This window comes from Diabrotica virgifera, chromosome 9 (assembly GCF_917563875.1).
Source record: "Diabrotica virgifera virgifera chromosome 9, PGI_DIABVI_V3a".
Classification (NCBI taxonomy): domain Eukaryota; kingdom Metazoa; phylum Arthropoda; class Insecta; order Coleoptera; family Chrysomelidae; genus Diabrotica; species Diabrotica virgifera.
The window spans coordinates 191294804-191317564 of NC_065451.1; the positions used below are offsets into that span (position 1 = coordinate 191294804).

The 22761-nt window shown below is 34.1% G+C and overlaps 1 protein-coding gene across 19 annotated transcripts in view; it reads right to left on the minus strand.

Annotated features, from left to right (window-relative positions):
• The window catches only part of LOC126892901 (MAP/microtubule affinity-regulating kinase 3-like), a 592659-nt gene that overhangs the window by 63176 nt on the left and 506722 nt on the right, over window positions 1-22761 (minus strand). For 16 of the 19 annotated variants that reach the window (XM_050662736.1, XM_050662738.1, XM_050662745.1 and 13 more), the window contains 2 exons: window positions 22491-22601; window positions 11965-12150 (listed from right to left, as the gene is read on the minus strand). In XM_050662736.1, the coding sequence (XP_050518693.1) occupies window positions 11965-12150; window positions 22491-22601 (297 nt within the window). The remainder of the gene's footprint in view (window positions 1-11964; window positions 12151-22490; window positions 22602-22761) is intronic. The other 3 variants (XM_050662752.1, XM_050662750.1, XM_050662754.1) reach the window with 1 other exon arrangement.

Consider the following 22761-nt stretch of genomic DNA (forward strand, 5'->3'; position numbering starts at 1 on the left):
AGAATGAGAGCTATAATGAAGTACCCACTAAATGGTAGACAAAGGAACACAGTATATGAAGGGATACGAGCCATATCGATGACATGAGATGGATACGAAAATGGTGAAGATGTTGGAACCAGCAGGTTTACAGAAACTGATGCAAAGAACAAGTGGTGATGGTGATTACTCTTCTAAACCAAGATGATGACGATTAATCAATCATAACAAGCGAAACACTGCATTGGGGGGACGAATTGTAAAGAAGCTTTCGACTAGTGTCTTCTACATTCCGTGATTGTACATATTTTATACTATATGGTCCTTCAAGCCGGATATCTTATAAAAGAAAAGAAACACCAAAATAAAACGACTACAATATGCTCCTACATGTTCCTACAATCAGGACAGATTAAACAGAAAAATGGTTGCAATAACTGAAATAAGTTTTAACACTTCTAAACCCATTAACGAACATAAAAATAAAAAATGTCTTTACAAACTTGATATTTCTTAGGAAAAGAAATGCCCCAACACAAATGGTTATATATACCGCAAAGAAGGACTCTAGCATGAGAAAACCTTGAATAAAGTATCTTTAGAATATCTTAGAGCATCTTTTCAAACAAAAGAAAATCTCGACTGTAAATGGTTATGAAAGCTGCAAAAAGGTATCCAGTAAGAAAACCTTGTACACTGCTTGCAATTGCAAGGCTTGCACTGTAATTGGTTATGAAAACCGGAAAAAGGTCTGCCATAAGAGCACCTTGAAAAAGAATATAATAAAAGGAAATAAATGTCTTTCTACAGACTGGAAATCTTTTAGTTTAAACAACGGAGTATCCACACAACTGGATACTTTTTGCGGTTATTATAACCATACTTTAAGAGTGTGGTATTTTTTTAAACCAAAAGATACTCAGTCTGTAAAAATACATTTTTTTTATATTCTTTTCAAGGTGCTCTTATGACAGAGACATTTTTCCGGTTTTTATAACTAATTACAGTGCAAGCAGTGTAAAAGGTTCTCTTCCAGGATACCTTTTTGCGGTTTTCATAACCATTTACAGTCCAGTTTTTTTTGTTTGATAAGACACTCAGTATACCGAAAGAGATTTTTTCATTTACTTTATTCAAGGGTTTCTTATGCTAGAGACCTTTTTTGCGGTTTGTATAACCATTGGAATTGGGATATTTCTTTTGTCGTAAAAGATACCCAGTCTGTAGAGACATTTCCTATTTTTATGTTCGTTAGTGGGTTGACTAGTGTTAAAAATTTACTTCAGTTGTGGCAACCATTTTTCTGTTTAATCTTTCCAGATTGTAGGAACATTAGTAGCACATTGTAATTTGTAATCGTTATATATTGGCGTATTTCTCTTCTTTTATAAGATATCCGACTCGAGGGACCAGTTTTCACCAATTCATTTTTCATACGAGTTTAAAAACAACAAATAAATATTTGCAATATTAGGTACTTTTATGCAAAATCTTTCAAGCTACATAACTAAAACAATTAACATACTAATATAGAAAATATAAAAACACTACTCTTGTTGCATTAGACGTAATAATCGATGTAACACATTGTAATGACGAAACAATTAAATAGTACATACAAACATATCAGTTAATACAAGTGCTCTAGACAACAGTACAATATCTAAAAGAAAAGCACGAAAAAGAGCACTACTATAAGGCAGTAAACGCATCAGGAGCACAATGCTTTGTCAGTAGTTTTATCTAAATTCGTGAAGCCAGCATGTTATTGCGATTTCTAGATTATTGCCTACCATCAAACAATGGAAGGTATCTACAAGCTCAAACCTTCTATTCAAACTTGCTCTACCTTAGATGTAACTAAGGTAATCTATGACACAGGAGCTCATGATGATTTGTCACTACGATTTGTCAGTCCTTGTATATGGACTCGTAAATATAAGCATGTTATTAAGATTTGAAAGTTACTGAGTATCATCAGACATGCACAGGCACTCAAAACTCAACCAAAGACGTGTGTGAATATTTTCCAACTGTATTGGCAGTTTTCAAATATACATAGATAAGATTGTCTTTTAAAAACAAAACTGTTCCGTCCCTTTTCAATTTATTTTTATCGATCGGTTGAATTCAAATATGTCATTTTTTACTTCTTCTTCTTCTTGTATGTAGGCTTTAAAGCCTGTTTCTTCTTCAATATTAGCCTCCTAAATTGTTTAAATTATCACACCATCTTTTTCTTGGCCTATCAATACTTGTTCGTCCATTTGGTGACTTATCTCGTGCTATTCGTACTATCCTATCCTCTGCCATTCTACTAATGTGTTCGTTCCACTCCTGTTTCCGTTTTCTAACCCATCCATTTATGTCTTCCACATTGCATGGCTCTTCTTATGTTTTCGCTTCTCTCCCTATCCAACAGGCTTTTCCCTGATATTAGATGTGTCGGGTCTTGTCTCCGCCGTGTATGTCAATATAGGTCTAATTGTCTAATTGCTGCCTTATAGATTCCTGCTTTTGTCTCTCTTTAATTTCTCTAATATTCTTATGTGTCTTAGTATCCAGGCAGGTTTATTTTGTTCAGCAAGAGATACGCTTCAAATCAACGAAAAACGAAAAAAGACCTTCTATGACCTTCCTCAGTTCGAAATTTAATCTGGGATTGATATGGATTTAGATGGCTTTCTTGTTTTGGATGTTTCCCCTTCTTGAAGTTATATACCTCGTTGTGAACAGTTAGGTTATGGTGAAGTGGTAGACAGTGTCAGAATGCTATTGCTAGTATTGTTCTACGCAGATATTTATCACATATCTACAAAAAAAAAGGCGTAGACAAGCAATGTATAATGATTTATTGTTTAAAGAGGATGAAACTATTTTTTGTTACATCAAGTATTCTTTCAAACATGTCTTACATTATTATATGTCTTACATATATGTATCCTCTATCTTCAACAGTAAGCTTCGTTTTTTCTCATATGCCCCTCCTGCTGTTCTTCTACTTTAATAGTTCCTTTAACTTAACTGATTATATTCAACAAGGAGTCTTATCTTTTAAATATTGCGCCATTGTCTAGTTTATACAACAAAATATTCATAAGTTTTCGTGAAATTAATGATAACCAAACACAACATAAAAGTACACAAGTACATAAGTGCCATAAATCAGAAACATTTATTAATAATTCTTTATATAAGGTATATTTATATTAAAAAGAACCTTTCGGGCTACATCACAGAACGATTTCGGAATAAAAATTCCATCATCAGTGCTGCTTACAAGGTATACATGGTTGAGCCACTAAAAATGTAAGGGTGAAACACCTTTAAATGTTGTAAAATTATTACGTTACATTGTTGTAGAGATGTAGATAATATTACGTGATGTTTGGACTTTTGCTTGATTCTCATCATGGCAGCGCAGTACTCGCAACTATGTGGGTTGCTGGACCTGAGGGAAACCTTTGTAAATGTACTCAAGGTAGCAACTGGATGTTAATGGACTCAATGGACAGTAACCTAACTCAATGGACAGTAACCTACACAGTTGGGAGTACTGCGTTGCCATGACGTAAAATCAAGTAAAACCTTACATCACATAATATCTATAACAATGTAACATAATAATAACTTTATACCATTTTAAGGGTTTTCACCCAGATATTTTTGGCGGCTCAACTATGTATACCTTGTAAGCACCACTGATGATGGCATTTTCATTCCGAAAACTTTCTGTGATGTAGCCCGAAAGAGTCTTTAATAAATATACCTTTTATAGCGTATTTTTATCATTTTGGTTGTCAGATTGGTTATCATCACTTCCCTGTGACGACAGAAACTGTGTTAAAAATTAAACTGACTAATAAATCAATGACCAATAGAAAGCATACATGTAATATTAAGATATGTAATAACAGTGACTTGCTCAAAGCAGACAATATACATCAACAAGCAACCAGGATAAGGATAGTGTTAGTGTATTATACATAGAAAGCCGTGTAAGCTAGAGGTAAAGGTGGTTGTTGTACCTGGATAGTGTAAAAAATGAACCAAAATCACCAAAAGTTGTTTATTTGTTATGGCGAAAATATTATATGAATGTACAAATTTGTTCAATGTATAATTTGATATGATTGAAGCGGTTTCTTTTCGTTTTTTGCAGATTATACTATTAAATTTAGTCATTAGTTCGTACATAAATCGGTAGATATTATTAAAGATTTATTGAAATGTATACATAGTGATTAATACAGTATGTTACCTACACATTATGGACTAGAAATACTACTTTTATGCTAAATGACTTGTGGTAGATACACCGAGTATTCAACTTATAAAAATAAATTATTAATGTTGTTATTTCAGTTATTTTTTACACATAAACATATGTTGCTCTTTTATTATTGCTATTTTGGTAGGTATATTCCAGGAGAGCAAGTCCTGGTAACAAATTATAACAGGGAACTTTCGAGCCGCATGGACGGGACCCCATGCGATCCTGAGGATACTAGGCAACCACACCGATGAAGCCCACCGGGATGAGGACATCAACATCATCGGGAAAAGGAACATCCTGTGGAAGACATCAGGCCTGCTCCACCACCTAGAGAGGAAGTTCTACGAGACAACCACTAATACTTATTGACGGACCAACCAGCGCACCGACAGCATCAGAAAAGCAATCCAAAATCCAAACACAGGAGACCTCCAAAGCCGATGAGATGGTATCACTTTCGAACGCACGGAGAAACCAATCTACCTGGAAATCACGCTAGATAGGTCTCTGACACAGATATTTATCACTGTGACACAACACTTCAGAAAGTGGCATTCTCAGAAAACTCACCAATAGCAGTTAGGGTGCACACTAACTACTTGAAAGCCACCGGTTTTGCTGACCGCAATAGTCGCAGAAAACCACACGAACTCATAGAAAGAACCAAGCAGAAATTGATGAATGTCATGCTCTTTTCGAAACCGAATACAGATCCAAAAGATTAAAACCACGCAGCAGATTCCTGAATGTGGCTACTATGGAGAAAACTGGCTATTTGATTTTTTGGCTATATTTCAAATTTGAATAGCCGTAGTTTCTATATCTTACAGGGAAGCAGGAGGGGGTTGCCGAAGTCTTAAATCTCTATCGACAATATTCCATAAGCATTCAATAGGATTCATGTTGGGACTGTAAAAGGGTCAATTCAATGTCTGAAGATTTACCTCACTTAATTATTGAGTAATTACACGCCATACACGAGGCTTCTCGTTATCATGCATTCAGATGCAATTATTTCCTATATAAGATGCGAAAGACACCAAATCCGTTCTTGCTATCAAGTAAATTCCACCCCAAAACACCACAGAGCCTCCATTAAACAATGTCGTCTCTATCATGTTGCACTATGCAAACCACTTGGACATTGAAGAGACAACACATAAGAAAAATAGAAGCGTTCGAAATGTGGTGTTACAGAAGAATATTGAAAATTCAGTGGGTACAAAGGATAACAATGTTGAAGTGCTACGACGTTTAAATAAGGAGTTAGAAATTAAAGTATGAACAGTATAAAAACAAGAAAACTGGAATATTTGGGTCACATTACCAGAGGAGAAAAATATGAGTTTCTGAGAATTATTATGCAAGGAAGCTCCAGTTTATATCCTATGCTGCTCCTATGCTGCAATAGTTTTAAGTACCTAGGATTGGTATTACAGAGTAATGGAGAAATAGATGGAGATGCATGCAGTAGAATTAGGGCTGAATGGATGAAGTGGAAAGAAGTGAGTGGTGTGTTGTTTGACAGAAAAATTCCAATGAAGCTGAAGGGAAAATTCTATAAAACAGCCATAAGATCGGCTATGATGTACGGAACTGAATGTTGGGGAGTGAAAAAGAAAGAGGAACAACGAATGCATGTGGCGGAAATGAGAATACTTAGATGGATGAGTGGAGTGACAAAGAAGGATACAATTAGAAATGAGTATATTAGGGGAAGTCTAGGTGTGGCACCACTTGATGCCAAAATCAGAGAGCATAGGTTAAGATGGTTTGGTCATGTTCAACGTCGAGACGTTAATCACCCAATACGAAGAATAGCTGAAGTGCAGATTCCTGGAAGGAGTAGGAGAGAAAGACAAAAGAAGACCTGGAGGGAGACGATAAGGCAGGACATGTTGGTAAAGGGGATTAACATTGATATGACCCAAGATAGAATTGTGTGGAGAAATGCAATTAGGGAAGCAGACCCCGCATAGAAATAAGGCAAAGAGAATGATGATGATGAAGTCAAGAATTTATAAAGCCCGTGTAAGACTAATAATGACATATACATCAGAAACAAGACCCTATACAGCCACAACACAGAGACTATTGGAAACGGCAGAGATGAGAGTATGTACTGAGAAGAATTACAGGAATAAGACGCCGAAACAGGAGTGAAGACATTAGCAGAAAATGTAACTTATAGTGTATCAACGAACGGACACTAAATAGAAAAAAGGAATGGAATAACCACAAAACCAGAATGGGAAGAGATAAATAAGAGATGGGTCAAAATAGCTAGAGATAAATAACCAATCGTAGAAATATCGGCCGACTGCGCAAACGATGGAGTGACAACCTTCCATAGAGGTATCAATCCGGCAATGAATAAGCAGAATTGCTTATGAAAAAGAAGAATATGTGCCTTACTGTTTTCAAAGTATTTTATTGTTAATTTAGTATTGTTTCAGTTAAAATACATGTTAACGAATAAAACCGTCTATTTTCTTTGTTTAAAGAGATCAGACAATTTAAAAAAATAAAATGTTCACAAAACATGAGACTACAACATGATTTCGATGTATACCCACCCTTGTACATTGTCCTCTCTACAGGGTGTTTTAAACTTAACATAAGAAAAACATTTATTTTTTTCCACCCGGTATAAGTCCAAAGGAGTAGTTTTAGTAAACGTTTGACCAACAATGTAAACACCAAAGAAAAAAATTTGGAGGTGCAAAACTTTTCTGGTTAAGTGTATCAATTTCATAGTATTATGATTGGGTTTTGGCATTGATCTGATGATGCATTTGAGAAATTATGAACTAAATACGAAACATCGAACCATTACTCCTCCAATCCATGTACATACTTTAAAATATCGTAATACTGCAGTTTACTAAGTGTACGTGCTAGTGTATAATAGTACCAGCTATCTATAGGCTATTGATTATGTTCAAAATAAGAGAGCTAAAAGGAACTACAACGTTAACGGGATTTTATTATCTCATATGGTCAATGAACCTTTAAATTTGAAAAAACCGCGGAGTGCTACCATTTAAATGGGTGCGTTTTTGAGAAAGGTGTGAATTAGTCCCTAGGCACAGGGTGAATTAGGGTGAGTTCTATGCACTTTTTGTACAAACACCTCTACAGGAAAATTGTTCCAGGTTAAATTTACTATTGAAATATCACATCTTAAAGTCAAAAATATTTTTTTTACAAAAATATAGTCAAAAGAAAAGCAAGAAAAAAACACGAAAGACAGCAATTTTGTTTTTTGTCCCGTAACTTTTTTCCACAGAGATATAGGTATAGGTATTGTTGTAGCAAAAAATAACTTCCATCCCTCCTCTTTAAAATGACGTTTGGTAGAAGTCTCTGGGATCTACAGTTTCCGATATAGGATTTTTTAAAGTTCGCCGCTCAGCATTTTTGGGTCATTTTCCCCATTATTTCGCAAACATCGTTCTGTAACTTTTTCTATGCATTTCTAGGTATATGCATATGCATATGCAATGAGACATTTAGTAGAAAGAGAAATTAATTACCTTTAAAACGGTCTATTGTATAAGGTTGTACGACTATTATTAAGCAAGTTATGTTTTTCAAGGTTTTATACTTTTAATGATTTTTGATATTTTTTATGATTATTTGTTTTAATTTCTCATTATGACTTTTTTCTTGTACATTTAGGTAAATACATTGTGAAATAACAAAAAAAGCTTATTTTCTTTACTTTAAAATGGTGTATTGCAAAAAATTCTACGACTATTTTTAAACAAGATATCCGTAGGATATCCAAGGGTATCCGTAATTTGAGAATAATTCTAAAAATTTTTATTTTTTTCAATTAGAAGAATATAGTTGCATATTGTAACATAATAACTGTTAATTCCAAATAACTTTTCTTAATAACACTTTTCGATATTGTGAAATATAAAGGTACTTTACTCCTGAGCGAAATTCATATTTTTTAACATACCTCGTACAGTAGATAAAATTTGATATCTGATGATTGCATCTTAGGTTTTAGATTATGCGGAGCATTTTATAAAGAATAACTTTTTTCATAAAGTTAATAATAAAAAAGTTTTCCATATGGTTCCAACTTAGTGGGACCTATTGCATGTGTGTGTATATGTCACACTTTGAAAAAGCATATCTTGTATCTTGTTTGAAAATAGTCCTAGAGTTTTTTGCAATACACCATTTTAAATTAAAGAAAATAATCTTTCTTTTTTATTACAAAATGTGTAAACCTGAATATACAATAAAAAAAGTTAAAATGAGAAATTTAAAAATAACCATAAAATATCATAAATCATTAAAAGTATAAAATTTTGAAAAACCATATTTTACTCAAAAATAGTCCTACAATCTTCTACAATAGACCATTTTAAAGATTATTGACATTTCTTCTTATTTAATATAACATTGCATATTACGAGTATACCTAAAGATGAGTAGAAAAAAGTTTGCGAAATAACAAGGATAATGGGCTAAAATCGCTGTGAGTGGCGAAATTTGAGAAATCATATTTTGCAAACTATAAATCTTACCAGATTTCTACCAAACGTAATTTTAAAGAGGAAGGATGGAAGTATTTTTTCTGTAGATCAATGCCTATACCTATATATGCGTGGAAAAAAGTTATGGGGCAAAAAACAAAACTGCTACCTTTCGTGTTTTTTTCTTGCTTTTCTTTTGAATATATTTTTGTAAAAAAAAAATATTTTTGACCTTCAGACATAATATTTCGATAGTAAATTTAACCTGGAACAATTTTTTTGTAGACGTGTTTGTACCAAAAGCAGGGCCCCCGTAAGGGTTACTGGCGCCTGTGTGCAAAAAAATTTTTGGCGCCCCTTAAGACATTATAATGTTTTTTAATTATTTTTTTAAGTTAGGTAGGTGCTTGAAATAAACCAAAAAGCTGAACTTCAGAAGTCATATTTATAGTCCATTCACACAAGGTAAAATATTGTTCTGAAGCTATTTCCTTGTGGCATGTTTGTAATCAGCTATTCTAAATAGGAAATAGCCACAATTTAAATTAAAAAATGATTTTATTAACGTTTCGACGTCCACATCGGATGTCGTTGTCAAAATACAAAATATTAATAAATTAAACAAAAATGTTGTTGCTTAGTAAAAAAATTCTTCTAATAATTTAATTGAATATGACTCATTTATATCGGCAATTCAGACCTATATTATATCTACATTTTAAAGTAGAAGACTTTAAAAAGATGTTGCCAATATTTATGAGTTGCGTTCCTGGGACGACCTTACTGAAAAATAGTTCATTCGATTACATGAAATCAACCTAACCCAAGAATATCAGTCACAAAAAAATCATAGCATGCGTGATCTGTCTTTAAAAAGACAACCACATGCAACGGTGAGAGTAAAATTCTCATGTTAGAGATTCCATAGTAAATCACCAGGAAAAACCTCGTGATACTATGAACTATACTTTTACAATATTTTACTAAGGTAAAATATTGTAAAACCTCCGAATTTTAAAGAACCGCTTGGATTGACGTTTGGCATGACATTTGGCATACACATAGCTAACACGTCACAGAAAAAAGTGATATTGTGCCGATGTGTGCTTTTGCCCTGAATGTGAGTTTCACCCCTTCTCGGGGATGAAAAACATATGTTCAAAAAAGTTCGGAATTTGATAAAATGGCTAATTTTAAACAACTTTTTTTCTATAAAGTATTTTCACTAAGTCAATACTTTTCAAATTATTTGCGAGTAAATATGTTAATTTTTCAACAAAAAACACGTTTCTTATAATGAAAACTCATTATAACTTTTCTAAAGTGTTTAAAAGAAGCTATATTTTTGTTTTTTTTTTTAACTTTTTTAACATCAAAAGTAAGTAAATTACGCTCAAAATAGTGTTGATCCCTTTTTTGGTAAAAAAAATCGGGAAAATCACCCCCTAATTAGCATTCCAAATGAAAATAATCGTTACCGCTTCACCACAAGTTACTTTACTTATCTATTGTTTATATGATCTAAAGTTTCATCGGTTCAGAGTGCTTATTTTTGAAAAGTCTGTTGTTAAAAGGGCTTGAACGAGCCACTATCAAGAGTGTATGCAAATTTTGAACAGCCATATCTTAACCAATTTTTGTCTTACGGGAAAACAAAAAATCCAAAATATTCAGAAAAGCAAAACCTAAATTCTTTACTGCTTGACATGTTTGGTATCATAATAATTTTTAAGTTATTTGGAAAAAAGGAATTTTTTCAAGATTAAAAAAAATACTTTAAAATCAAATTTTTTCAAAAATGTTCACTTTAAACCGATGAAACTTACAGATCATATAAACAATACAGTATATAAAGTAAATGATAATGCGGTAATGATTAATTTCATTTGGAATGCTAATGAGGGGGTGATTTTTACGATTTTTTTACCAAAAAAAAAGGTTGTTTGTTCTAGTTGCTAGAAACTTTTTTAAAATCAAATATAAAGGTTTTTCTTTTCTTTTCTTTAGCTTTTCTTTAAAGAAGTTGTAATGAATTTTACCCAAAAAGTGCTTAATTTTTTGGTTATTTCACGTTGAAATATTCTATTTGGAATTTGACGAATAATAACCTACTTTTAATTAGCTACAACTCTGCTTCTACTGGGCTTGCAGACTTCATATATTAATTATTTTTTCCACTTTTTTGTAGCTATATTTTTGCTAAGATTATTTTTCGGAAAAATAATTAGTTTTTGAGATATTTGCGAAAAACCGTCTAAAAACTAATAATAAAACTGTCTAATAACTCGAAAAGTAGTGACTCTATAAAACAAAAGTTGCTTAGAATTAGTAAATTTATCCAATTACGGACTTATTTTGAACGTATGTTTTTACCCTCGAGAATACCCCCAGGTATTCTCGGGCGTATTCTGAATATTACTTTTCTTTTAGCTATGTGTATGACAAATTTCATGTCAATATAAGCGGTTCTTTAAAATCCACAGCAAAAAACGTGAGTAAATGGACTATTATTTGTATCAAAATGAAACAAACTTGACTTTTGTCATGTTCTCGCAAATGGGAATCGACAGTAACTGGATGATATACTAATGAAATTTCGTGTGTGTTTATACTTAAGCCTATTTAATTTCTCAACTTTTATTTTAAAATTAATTTTTTTTTGTTGTTTTTGCAATTTTCGCCCCCGGGTTTTGGCGCCCCTAAAGGATGGCACCCGTGTGCATTGCACACTTTGCACATATGGTAGCGGGGGCCCTGACCAAAAGTGCAAAGAACTCACCCTAATTCGCCCTGTGCCTAGGGACTAATTCACCCCTTTCTCAAAAACGCACCCCTTTAAATGGTAGCACTCCGTGGTTTTTTTATATTTAGAGGTCCATTGACTATATGAAACAATAAAACCCTGTTAACGTTGTAGTTCCTTTCTAAAATACATAATCAATAGCCGACTAAGAGACCCATTGATATTCAATTCAGCCGAGCGCTATTGTTCGGGGTATGAAATTACGTAAACAAGGGATCATTTCATAAAACAGGTATATCCCTTGTTTATGGAATTCCACACCTCAAACAATTTCTTTCGAAAATCACATTTTTATAAAATTGTACATAGAGCAAATATTCAATCCAAGCTTCTTCGCAAAACCATTAAGTTCAGATTCACCGTTTACACTATCCAACACATAAATCTATCAAAACAAAGAAGTGACTTACCTTTTTGTGAAGCCCTTCAGGCTGAATTTAGAAAAAAACGAAGGTCTTGTGTGTGGAGAGTCTCCCGGAGCCCCTTGGGCGTACGTTGCCCTTGGCCTGGTCTGGCCCGAATGGAAGGTGCTCCTCGAGGATGTGTTCCTGGGGAAGGCCTGTTGCCTGGTGGCGGCTGGCGAAGCGCTTGTGCGGCTACAAAAGTAAATAAACGACTTATACAGGTGTACAGTTGTACAGGAATATCTTAAACCGCGAAGGTCATTCAGGTAGCAAATCAGGGAGGGGGGCTTCAGTTGAACGTATTGGTGCAAAGAGTAAACATCCATTTAAAATGCATTGTGCACGAAATCAGTAGTTTTGCGACATTGTCAGATAAAATCGTCAGGTCGTTGTTTATTTAGAACGCATTTAAATATTTTTGAAGGGGAAAGGCGCAAAATGTCGCCTGTCAAAATTTTCAATGTGTATTAAATGTATTCATTTTTTTTTCGAATCCTGAAAAAATTAATAAGTATTTTTGAAAAATTTACACGCAGAATGAAATATTACGTTATTACCGAGGGCCGAAAGTCGCTTAGAATAAATAAAAAGTTTGTTTTGAAGGAAATATTTGCAATTAAAAATTACACTAAATTTTCTCCCCGTAACTTATTAAAATAAACATTATAGAAGTTTTCAGGGACTTTCGGTCCTCAGCAACATTGTAATCTTTCATTCTGCGTTTAAATTTTTCAAAAATACTTATTAGTTTTCTCAGGATTTGAAAAAAATTAATACATTTAAAAAACATTGAAAATTTTGACACGCGACATTTTGCGGCTTTCCTCTTAATAAACATGAATTAAAACTACCGTGAAAAATACGACACAATCCCGTGAATTTTTACACAATGTTTTAAAATTTACAGAGAAGGAAATTTTACTGTGAACAGGCAAAAAGTTAAAAATCCAAAAAACCTTTGAAACTCGATTGATCTGATAATGTTGCATAACCAAAGTTTTCGATCGGTTTGACCTTGGCGGTTTTAGATACTGCTGTCGACTTGTATCAAAAGAGGTGTTGTTTACGTTGCCGCTAATGTGTATATTTATGTTTCGGTGTAAATGAGTTAGATCATGGTTGATGATGGGCTATGATATTGTAATCGACGAAGATATACAATAATAATTAAAGAAAACGCAAAATAGGTAAGCAAACTAATATTTGGCCGTTTTTCAAAATCATTCCTGTCTATTTATTTTAATTTGTTACATCGAGCATTAAATTTTAAGCAATCCTCTTTTCTCATATATTTTTGGAAAAAAAACTCTAATAAAATACCAACACGAATACGAGACTACAATAATTTGAAAAGTGTTGGTCCACTCTGGTCATTTTTGACGCCTTTTGTGCTGGGAGTAGAACAATAGTGTAGGATCATGACGTATGAGAAGTTGTTTGAAAGAAACCCTTTAAGTTTGTAAAGTAATATGACACCCTGTATAAATTCAAATATTTGAAAATGAGAGAGTAAATTCGAATGCTTTATGTCCGAACTTCTCGATCGATGATGTGAAATAATCAGTAAAATTCATTAAAATCGTTTATTAAAGGTGTATTTAATTTAGCAAATCCCTTTTGGGACACATCACAGACCCTTATCAAATTAAAGAGTTCATCATCATGGCTGCTAATCAGTACCGGCGCTAGGGTATAAGGCGCCCGCCTGAAAAAAGAAGCATAGGCGCCCTTCGCTGTCTTTTAAATTAGTATTTTGTATAGCACCGACAGAAAAAAGGTCATTTTGGCGCCCCCCAAACAGGGGCGCCCGCCTGCAGTACATCCCTTGCAAGTCCGTTATCGGCGGCCCTGCTGCTAATAGATTTTACATGCTTCAACCAACAAAATATAGGGGTGAAAAGTCTTTAAATGTTATAAAGTTATAGAAAGTTTACATGTTTATATAAAATTATGTGTGATGTTTAAAATATTCCTAGATTTTGCATCAGGAAACGTGGGTGGCTATTAGTCCTGAGGGGCAGCAATTATAGAGTTGCCTTTAGAGTCTGTAATGTGAGGTTCTGCCTTCTGAGGTTCAGGAAATTCTTTTTCCCTGAGGATTTTTCAAGTAATTAGAAGTCGTGGAGTAAATGATGATTTACTTATTGGTAGCGACACTCAACGAAACTTCAAACTGACTTATAGAGCAATGAGATAAGAGCTATGGAGATGTGTGAGAGAGAAATGGATTTCTTAGAAGTCGGATTGACAGAAAGGTTTCCAGTGACGTTGGTTTGCATTAAGGCTCTTCACTGAGTCCCTACCTATATAATGTGTATAATTTTGTTACGGATGTACTGACAAAGAAGCTAATACTCCGATCAACTTACACATTCGAGGTTACAAAAATTATCATCAAGCTGAAAATTGGCAGGATTGTTCAAAATACCATCATAAATGAAATCTAAAAAGTCCTCATAAATCCGACCCGAGCTAAAAAATTTACGCGGGGTCAAAGGTCACCAAATACAGTTTTTAGCGATTTTCAGCGAAACGGTAAGTTTTATCATAAAATTAGTTCTAACAAAAATTAGTTCTAAAAAATGTCTTATTACTTTTTTCCCTAAGAGCCACCGTTTTTGAGATACAACGATTCAAAAAGTAATCGTCATAATATGCGCACACGTTTTCACATCACCTTTGAGTCATGGCAGTGTAATACTTTTCCCCAGTAGGCCTATTCCACGGATCTGTTATGATTCTGTTTCAATTTGAAGCTATTGAATAATTATTTGATATTGGCAAGGGTTTAATAAAAAAAAAAAGGGAAATTTATTCAACTGGTTCATAATTTTCTAATACTTCTTCCTCTTCTCCTTGTTCTTCTTCTTCTTGTTAATCCTGGGTGCAAGTAAATTGCCCCAATAGTGACACATCGCATGGCTCCTCGATGGAATCAAATGAATCCTCAATTGTTGGTGATTCAACATTGGAGCACGACCGGTTTTGACAATTAGTGCATGCTACCGAACAAAACAGTCCAACTTTTTTGCAACCACATTTAGCGCTACATCCCTTTTTACAGTTGCAAAAAATTGTGTTAAGGAGTTTTTCCGGCGCAGGTGAGAGTAAAGTTGAATTGGTTCTAATGAACTGTCGACTAATTTCCATACCCAGTCTTTTGGATCTAGCTGATAACCAAGCCACACTTGAACTTGGTAATATACCCAAAAAGATGTTGATGAGCAGCCGCTGAGGTTGGAGGAAGACAAGATAACTGCACTTGTTCCTTATTTCAAGTATTTTTAAAGAAACATGCATATCGAAACTTATCTAAGCACGTAGTTTTTTTAGAGGCTCCATACACAGAGAGAAGAAAGCTAATTCCGTTGGAAATAACTTCTTGTGAAGTTGAATTAGTTTTTTTAAGAACTTTTTAAGAACACTCCACATGTGTGGTCACAGATTTCTGCTCTTTAAGAAATTCTAAAAATTCATCAGCTCTTTCAGTTCATACTTGCATTGATTAAAGTTTTTATACCACGTTCAACGGCAACAATTGCGCCTTCACTTAAAATGTTAGCACAAATAAAACAATATTCTGACATTTTTGTTATAACAATGAAAATAAAACGAACTAGGTTAAAAAATATAGGTTTAACACGTATTTTCACTCCGGAGTAGTACTCAAGACTAATTAATACCTCGAGGGTGTCATCTACCTCAAGGATTTCGCCACCCAGGAAGATTACGGTGTAATTTGCATAATAGTACACAAACTAAATTTGCATAAAGTTTATTGTATAGTGAAATGTTTATTAGTACTAAGCAATAAACATTTTGCCTAGAAAGTTGGCGTTCATTATTATGTTCAAACCCTTCTGAGAAAAGAATAGTAGAGTGATTAGATTAGCCGACGTATCGATAGAACATGTTTATTCCGACAAAACTCATCTTTACAAATTGAATAAGTAAGAAGAATTTACTTGTATTACAGCTTCAGTGATGTATATACGTGGTGTACTAATACATATTATGACAATTAGAACTCTTTGAATCGTTATATCTCAAAAACGGTGGCTCTTAGGAAAAAAGTATTATGATATTTTTTATAGATAATTATCTAATCTACATTTTTTGTTACAACTAATTTTATGATAAAACTTAGCGTTTCGCTGAAAATCGCTAAAAACCAAATTTGGTGACCTTTGACCCCGCGTAAATTTTTTAGCTCAGGTCGGATTTATGAGGACTTTTTAGATTTCATTTATGATGGTATTTTGAACAATCCTGCCAATTTTCAGCTTGATGGTAATTATTGTAACCTCACTCCTATTTTTGAGTCTAACTAGACCGGTCTATAAGGAATGGGGCTCTCTGGCCAATGCTGTTTGCTGATGCTAGTGTTAGTAGAGGAGAGCAAAGAAATGGAAAAAAGTTGAAGGGTTGGAGATCCTTGGAGACCTATTGAAAAGGGAACACTTAAGGTAAGCAGGTCGAAAACGAGTATACAGTGATGAGCGCGCTAATAACCGGCAAAATAGCGCAGAAGATGGAAAACATAATACATTGCGAAACAAAAAGAGATGAAACTAGTGGAGATGGAAATGATCGATAAAAACGTACAAATTAACATTACATTTCATAGTTTCTCACATTTAGGACTTGTTTTCATGTAGACGGTTTGCCAGCGGTTGACGCCGCGGTTAGCCGACATTTTCATCGTACACATGAGAGCGATTGACTGGCGGTCTCATTCCTCCCCTAGTAAACTTACAACCGCCCCGGTTTGACGACGGATCGGTTGCATATGTACGATTCCATTTGTTTCTTGGCAACTCGAACCGCGGCGGTTGTGTTTTTCAGGTAAATCGCGGCGTCAAACGTTGGCAAACCGCCCTATCTGAACAAGACCTTAGACGTATCAGAGGAGTATGACAACTGTCACTGTGACAGTAGAATTTTATAAAATACTCCTGTCACAGACGTCTAAAGGTGGGAAACTATGTCGTAATGTAATGTTAATTTATGCGTTTATAACGATCATTTCCACCTCCACTAGTTTCATCTCTTTTTGTTTCGCTATGTATTATGTTTTCCATCTTTTGGGCTATTTTGCCGGTTATCAGCGCGCTCATCACTGTATATGGTCGAGAGGAACAGAAATTTTTGGCATCGAATTGTTTGGGAGAAAAACTAGGGACTATTAGGAGAATTTTAATACCTTGGTTCCTACATAAGGAAAATATTTATGTATGGATTTCCACAATGTATGTGACATTCGACGTGTGAAACAAGTGTGTCTTGATACACCGTGAAAGTAAGAGGACTACTTAAATTTCTTACTCTTCTAGCTTCTTGGATATATTATCATATACAGTGATGAGCGTGCTAATAACCGGCAAAATAGCGAAACAAATGGAAAACGTAATAAGTTGTGAGATAAAAAGAAATGAAACTAGTTGAACTGGGAAATTTAGCGATATTAACATATGAATTCACATTATATTGATTGTTTCTCACCTTTACACGTATCAGAGGAGTATGTCAATTAAAACTGCCACTGTGACAGTGGCAGTTGCTAAACTCGTCCGATACGTCTAAAGGTGGGAAACAATCAACATAATGTAAATTTTTAGGTTAATATCGCTAAATTTCCCAGCTCGACTAGTTTCATTTCTTTTCATCTCACAACTTAATACGTTTTCCATCTTTTGTGCTATTTTGCCGGTTATTAGCGCGCTCATCACTGTATGTCGACGATTAAACCACCTTGAAAAACGGCGATCATGCAGTGGTAACTGTTTTTAATATGGTTTGACCTGAGTAGACGAAGACAGTGTGTTAACTTGGTAAAAATCCCACAAATTAAATACAAGAATGTTATTAATTGAGAATAGGAAGTGTGCACAATTTACTACTAAGGAATGTGTTTCATATCTCTACAAATATATTCATTTTTAAAATTATAAAAATGGAGATGGATAAATGAGATCTGACCCGAGTCAAAGAGATCAGTTCAACTGATCCGAATCTCAAAATAAAATTTAACGGGTCACGGGTCAATATCAACGGTACATCGTCGTAGTTACTAAGCGAAAGCGAGGTGTCAACTGAATCCCAAGTTCTTCAAGTATTTTGTGGTCTTGTTCCATTGAAGGAAATGTGCATATTGTATATGAGGTCCGACTGATCCGTGAACTGACAAAGCGATCCGGTTATCTTAAGTGAGTCGGAATCGGTGATCCGAATTTCCAAGATAACTTGAAATTGCCATCTCTAATTACAAATTCGTTTACACTTCGACATGACCCGATTCGTCTTTATTATGAACTCATCTTGTATCCTGAGGATTCTTTAAGTGTTAATTAATTAATAGATAAAAAATAATAACGGAATTATTGAAACATTCATTTTTTGTCACATTATTATTTATTTGAATTAAATAGCTATTATACATGAAAAGCATTCCAAAGTGTAGTTAAAAAACATAAAATTAGAAAAAAATACTCTAATAGTTACTACGATAGGTGAAAAACATTAAAGGAACTAACACAAAACATCTATAGATGAGGCACACGGAACTAACTTAAAACCAACATTTTTCTTAAAATTAACATTATTTTAAAAACTTTTCTTTAGTAGAATTCTTGCTATTCAATACTAAATCTTCAAAGCAAAAAGAAAATTGTATAACTAAATCATTTTTGAGATTTGCAAAAGATAAATACACAAAGGGAGAAAAATTTAAAATTTTCATTTTGAACCTGAAGGGTCGCCGCGTTAAAATAAGGAGGGCTTAAATGTCAACGTTAACTAAACGACTTTGATACAATTCACAAGGAGACGCATAATATACAATTTACAGGCTTCACAGAGAAAGAACTGGGAGTAACCTTAGAACAAAAACATCTGTCATAGTCATATTGAAAAAAATCTTATCCAGAGCCTTGGTGAAAAGTTGGACCTGTCATAAGACATTTGGAAAGACTTGGGGACCGAAAAAGACCCTCTGCATGGTTCCCGGGAAGGGGGGTATCGTGGGAGGTCTTGTCACTGGGAATTTTCCGGCGTCAACTTATTTCTTAATGATTCTTTAGTCAAAATTTACTGAGAGCGAAATCGCAGCACGTTCTTTTTTTAACTAAGCACGAAATGCATTTTTTCTGCACAAAGCTCTACTATTCCGTAAGCATTTTACATCGTTTGAAATTCATATTGTATTACCAATATTTTTTTCTTTCAAAAACTATCAGTAGTAGTTTTGGTGACATTAATACATTAGCCTGAATTTTTTCAGATTTTTCTGACTACTCTAAGACCTCTTTTTGAGGCTTTGAAAATGATATTTTCACTTTTTTAACAGTTTTAAACGCTTTTGAGGTAGTGCATTTTTCCGGGTGTGAGTATATAAATATACTTTATTCAATTTAACGATATTATTAGTATATTATATATTATATAAAGACAAAATACAAGCTTAAATTATGCGCCAATTTAAAAAATTAACCATAAGAGAAGTATGTATTTTTGCATTACAGGTGTTACAGGTAGAAATTCAAAAACCATGCCGAATTCGACAAAAAATTAGTGCCGTTCAAAGGTATAATGGAACGCATATTTAAAATGGCATTATAATGTCATAATAATATTATTATTTAAAAAAAACTGTTTTATTCTTTTTCAGTACAATAAATGTTGTAACACTTTTTCCAATTTATTATACATCTAATATCTCTAATAATTGTTAATATTTTGCGGTCAACATATATCTGCATATTTATTTATATAATAAATAAATAATATAAGATTATAATTATGTATGTTATCGAATTTCTACCTGTAACATCTATAGTGCAAAAATACGTATCTCACTTATATACTCTCGGACAAAAATATTGCATATGCATGTGGAATGAAATTTGTTGTGCGGCTATCCTTAGCCCCTCTGTATCATAGGAATAGAATTTATTTTCCGAATGCCATTTTTTAAATTATCACATAAATACTGTAATCGGATTTAAATCTGATCTGGGCTATATACTGGCCAATATAATTTTTAATTTGAATCTCATCAAGATAAGTATTCACCATGCTAACGACAAGAAGAAGTTCATTAGCACCAATATGTCATATTAAATATGGCTTTCAAATGGCAAAACATGATCTTCTAAAATTTTTTCAATGTACATATCAGTTGGCATTCGCCTAATCACCTTCACGTGTTCGATATGTCCTTTCAAAACAATACCGCTCCGTAGCACTATGTCGCCACCACCAAAACTAACGTTCTGTATGAGGTTACAACTGACATACTGGTCGCCAACTCTTCTGTAGACGAAGTATTGTAAATCTTGATTCCATATGGTGAACGGTATGCCAGATGTAACTTCATATAGAGGTTAATTTTAGTGGTGGCGGCATAGTGCTATGGAGTGGTATTTCTTGGTAAGGAGATACTGAACTTGTGGAGGTGATTGGGTGAATGACAGCTGATATGTACATTAAAAACATTTTAGAAGATCATGTTTTGCCATTTACCAGCCATATTTGATAACAAATTCGTGTACCATGACGCAGGTCTTAATGTCGGTAGAATAGTGATTACTTATGTTGATGAGATTCAATTTAAAAATTATATTGGCCACCATATAGCCCACAATAAATTTAAATCCGATTATACCATTTATATGAAACATTAAAACATCGGATTCTGAAAAGAAATCTTATTTCTATGACCCTGGGGGCAGCACACATTTTTTTATTTCATACGTTAATTTCAAAATATGCAAAATTATTGTCCGTGAGTGTATATTAGTTTATTTTTCAAATTGGCGCCTAATTTAAGCCTTGTATTTTGTGTTTATATATATACTAATAATATCACTAAATTGAATAAAGTATATTTATGTACTCACACCCGGAAAAAGAGCACTATCTCAAAAGCGTTTAAAAGTGTCAAAAAAGTGAAAAAATCATTTTCAAAGCCTCAAAAGTGGTCTTAGAGTAGTCAGAAAAATCTAAAAAAAATTCAGGCTAATGTATTAATGTCCCCAAAATTACTTCTGATAGTTTTTGAAAGAAAAAAAATATTGGAAATACAATATGAATTTCAAACAATGTAAAATACTTACGGAATAGTAGAGCTTTGTGTAGAAAAAATGCATTTCGCGCTTAATTAAAAAAAGAACGTGCTGCGATTTCGCTCTCAGTGAATTTTGACTAAAGAATCATTAAGAAATAAGTTGACACCGGAAAATTCCCAGTGACAAGACCTCCCACGATAACCCCCTTCCCGGGAACCGTGTCTGGTCATATAAAACAATTATTAGGCTCATGGTAACATATACATCGCTCATATGGTGGCCAAAAACACAATGGACAACAGCTAACGTGAAACTGCAAAAAGTGCAGCGGCTAGCTTGTCTGGGAATCACAGGGGCAATGTCAACATGCCCCACTGCAGCTCTACAGGCGATGCTAAACCTTCCTCCCCTGCAGTTCTGCATATGGAAGGGGCAGTAACCACCGCTTTAAAGCTGCAACAGACACAAATAATGGAAACCTGAAAACCACATAAAAATCTTGAAAGAAATTCCATTGGATTTTAAGGACATCTGACAAATGTCATGCCAGTCAAATTCGACTTCGAAATACCCTTTGAAGTGGTCAGAAAAAACCACCAAATGGGTGAAGAAGTTGAACCGAAACTGGAACAAGGTTCACTCGTATGGTATAAGGATGGATATAAGATAGATGAAAGGGCAGGAGTGGGAGTTACTGGGCCCAATTTCCGGCTATCCAAATCTCTTGGAAACGCCTCAACTATCTTACAGGCAGAAATACATGCTATAGACATTAGTGCCCACGAATGTCTCAACAGAAACATTCGTAGACAAGCAAAAAGGCTCATAAAAGTGTCACCTACTGCAACAAACCGCCTTCTCGAAATGAGTAAAACATAAAAATGGTCACTGGCCTTTTCACTGGTCCCTCCTCTCTGAGATATCATCTCAAAACATGGGCAAATCAGATAATGAGAACTGTCGTTTCTGTGATAACGAATAAGCAACGGCAGAACATAATATACTATGCATCTGCAGAGCTCTGTTCTGAAAACGACTAAAATTCCTAGAAGAGGTCAGTCTAGCGTCCTCTGACATAGGAAAACAATTCAGTTAGGAGGCTAATCAACTTCATCAGAAGATTGTCGTCATCCTAGAGTTTAACTAGATTCAGTAAGATATGCGCAAAAGATCTATAGGTCGAAGTGCGAAGAGGCTGCATGGCCTTAACAACAACACATAATCTAATCTAATCTAAGGTTTTTAGGTTTTTTTTTTAGTTGTTGCGGGTTCAATGTGTCTTTAATTAATATTAAAAAGATATATGAAAAAGACAAGACTATTTTCAGACCTCAAACCTGAAAAATGAGTTTTTTAGGGCTAGGAGTTTTAAATTAATCTCTGCTAAATGTGATGTTTATTAACTTAAGAAAAATGTTGGTTTATATGGGTTTGTCCCTGCGTTCTGGCCTATCCAGGTCAACCTACCTAGTGCGTAAGGGATCAGTAGCAGGCTCAGGGCCGCTGCTACTAACCGAGGCCGATTTTACGTGACCTTTTCCAGGCCTTAAAGTGTCTCCGGTACCAATAGCTTCAGGTCTGCACATGCGGTTAGCAAAAGAATACAATTTTACTTATTTGGATATCAAATACTGGTCGGAGGTGACAGTTAATAAGGGGATAGGATAAGTCTTCTAATGTTTTGCTAATGGGGTAACAAAATATTGGTACAAAAAACGATGAGATTACCAGAAACAGA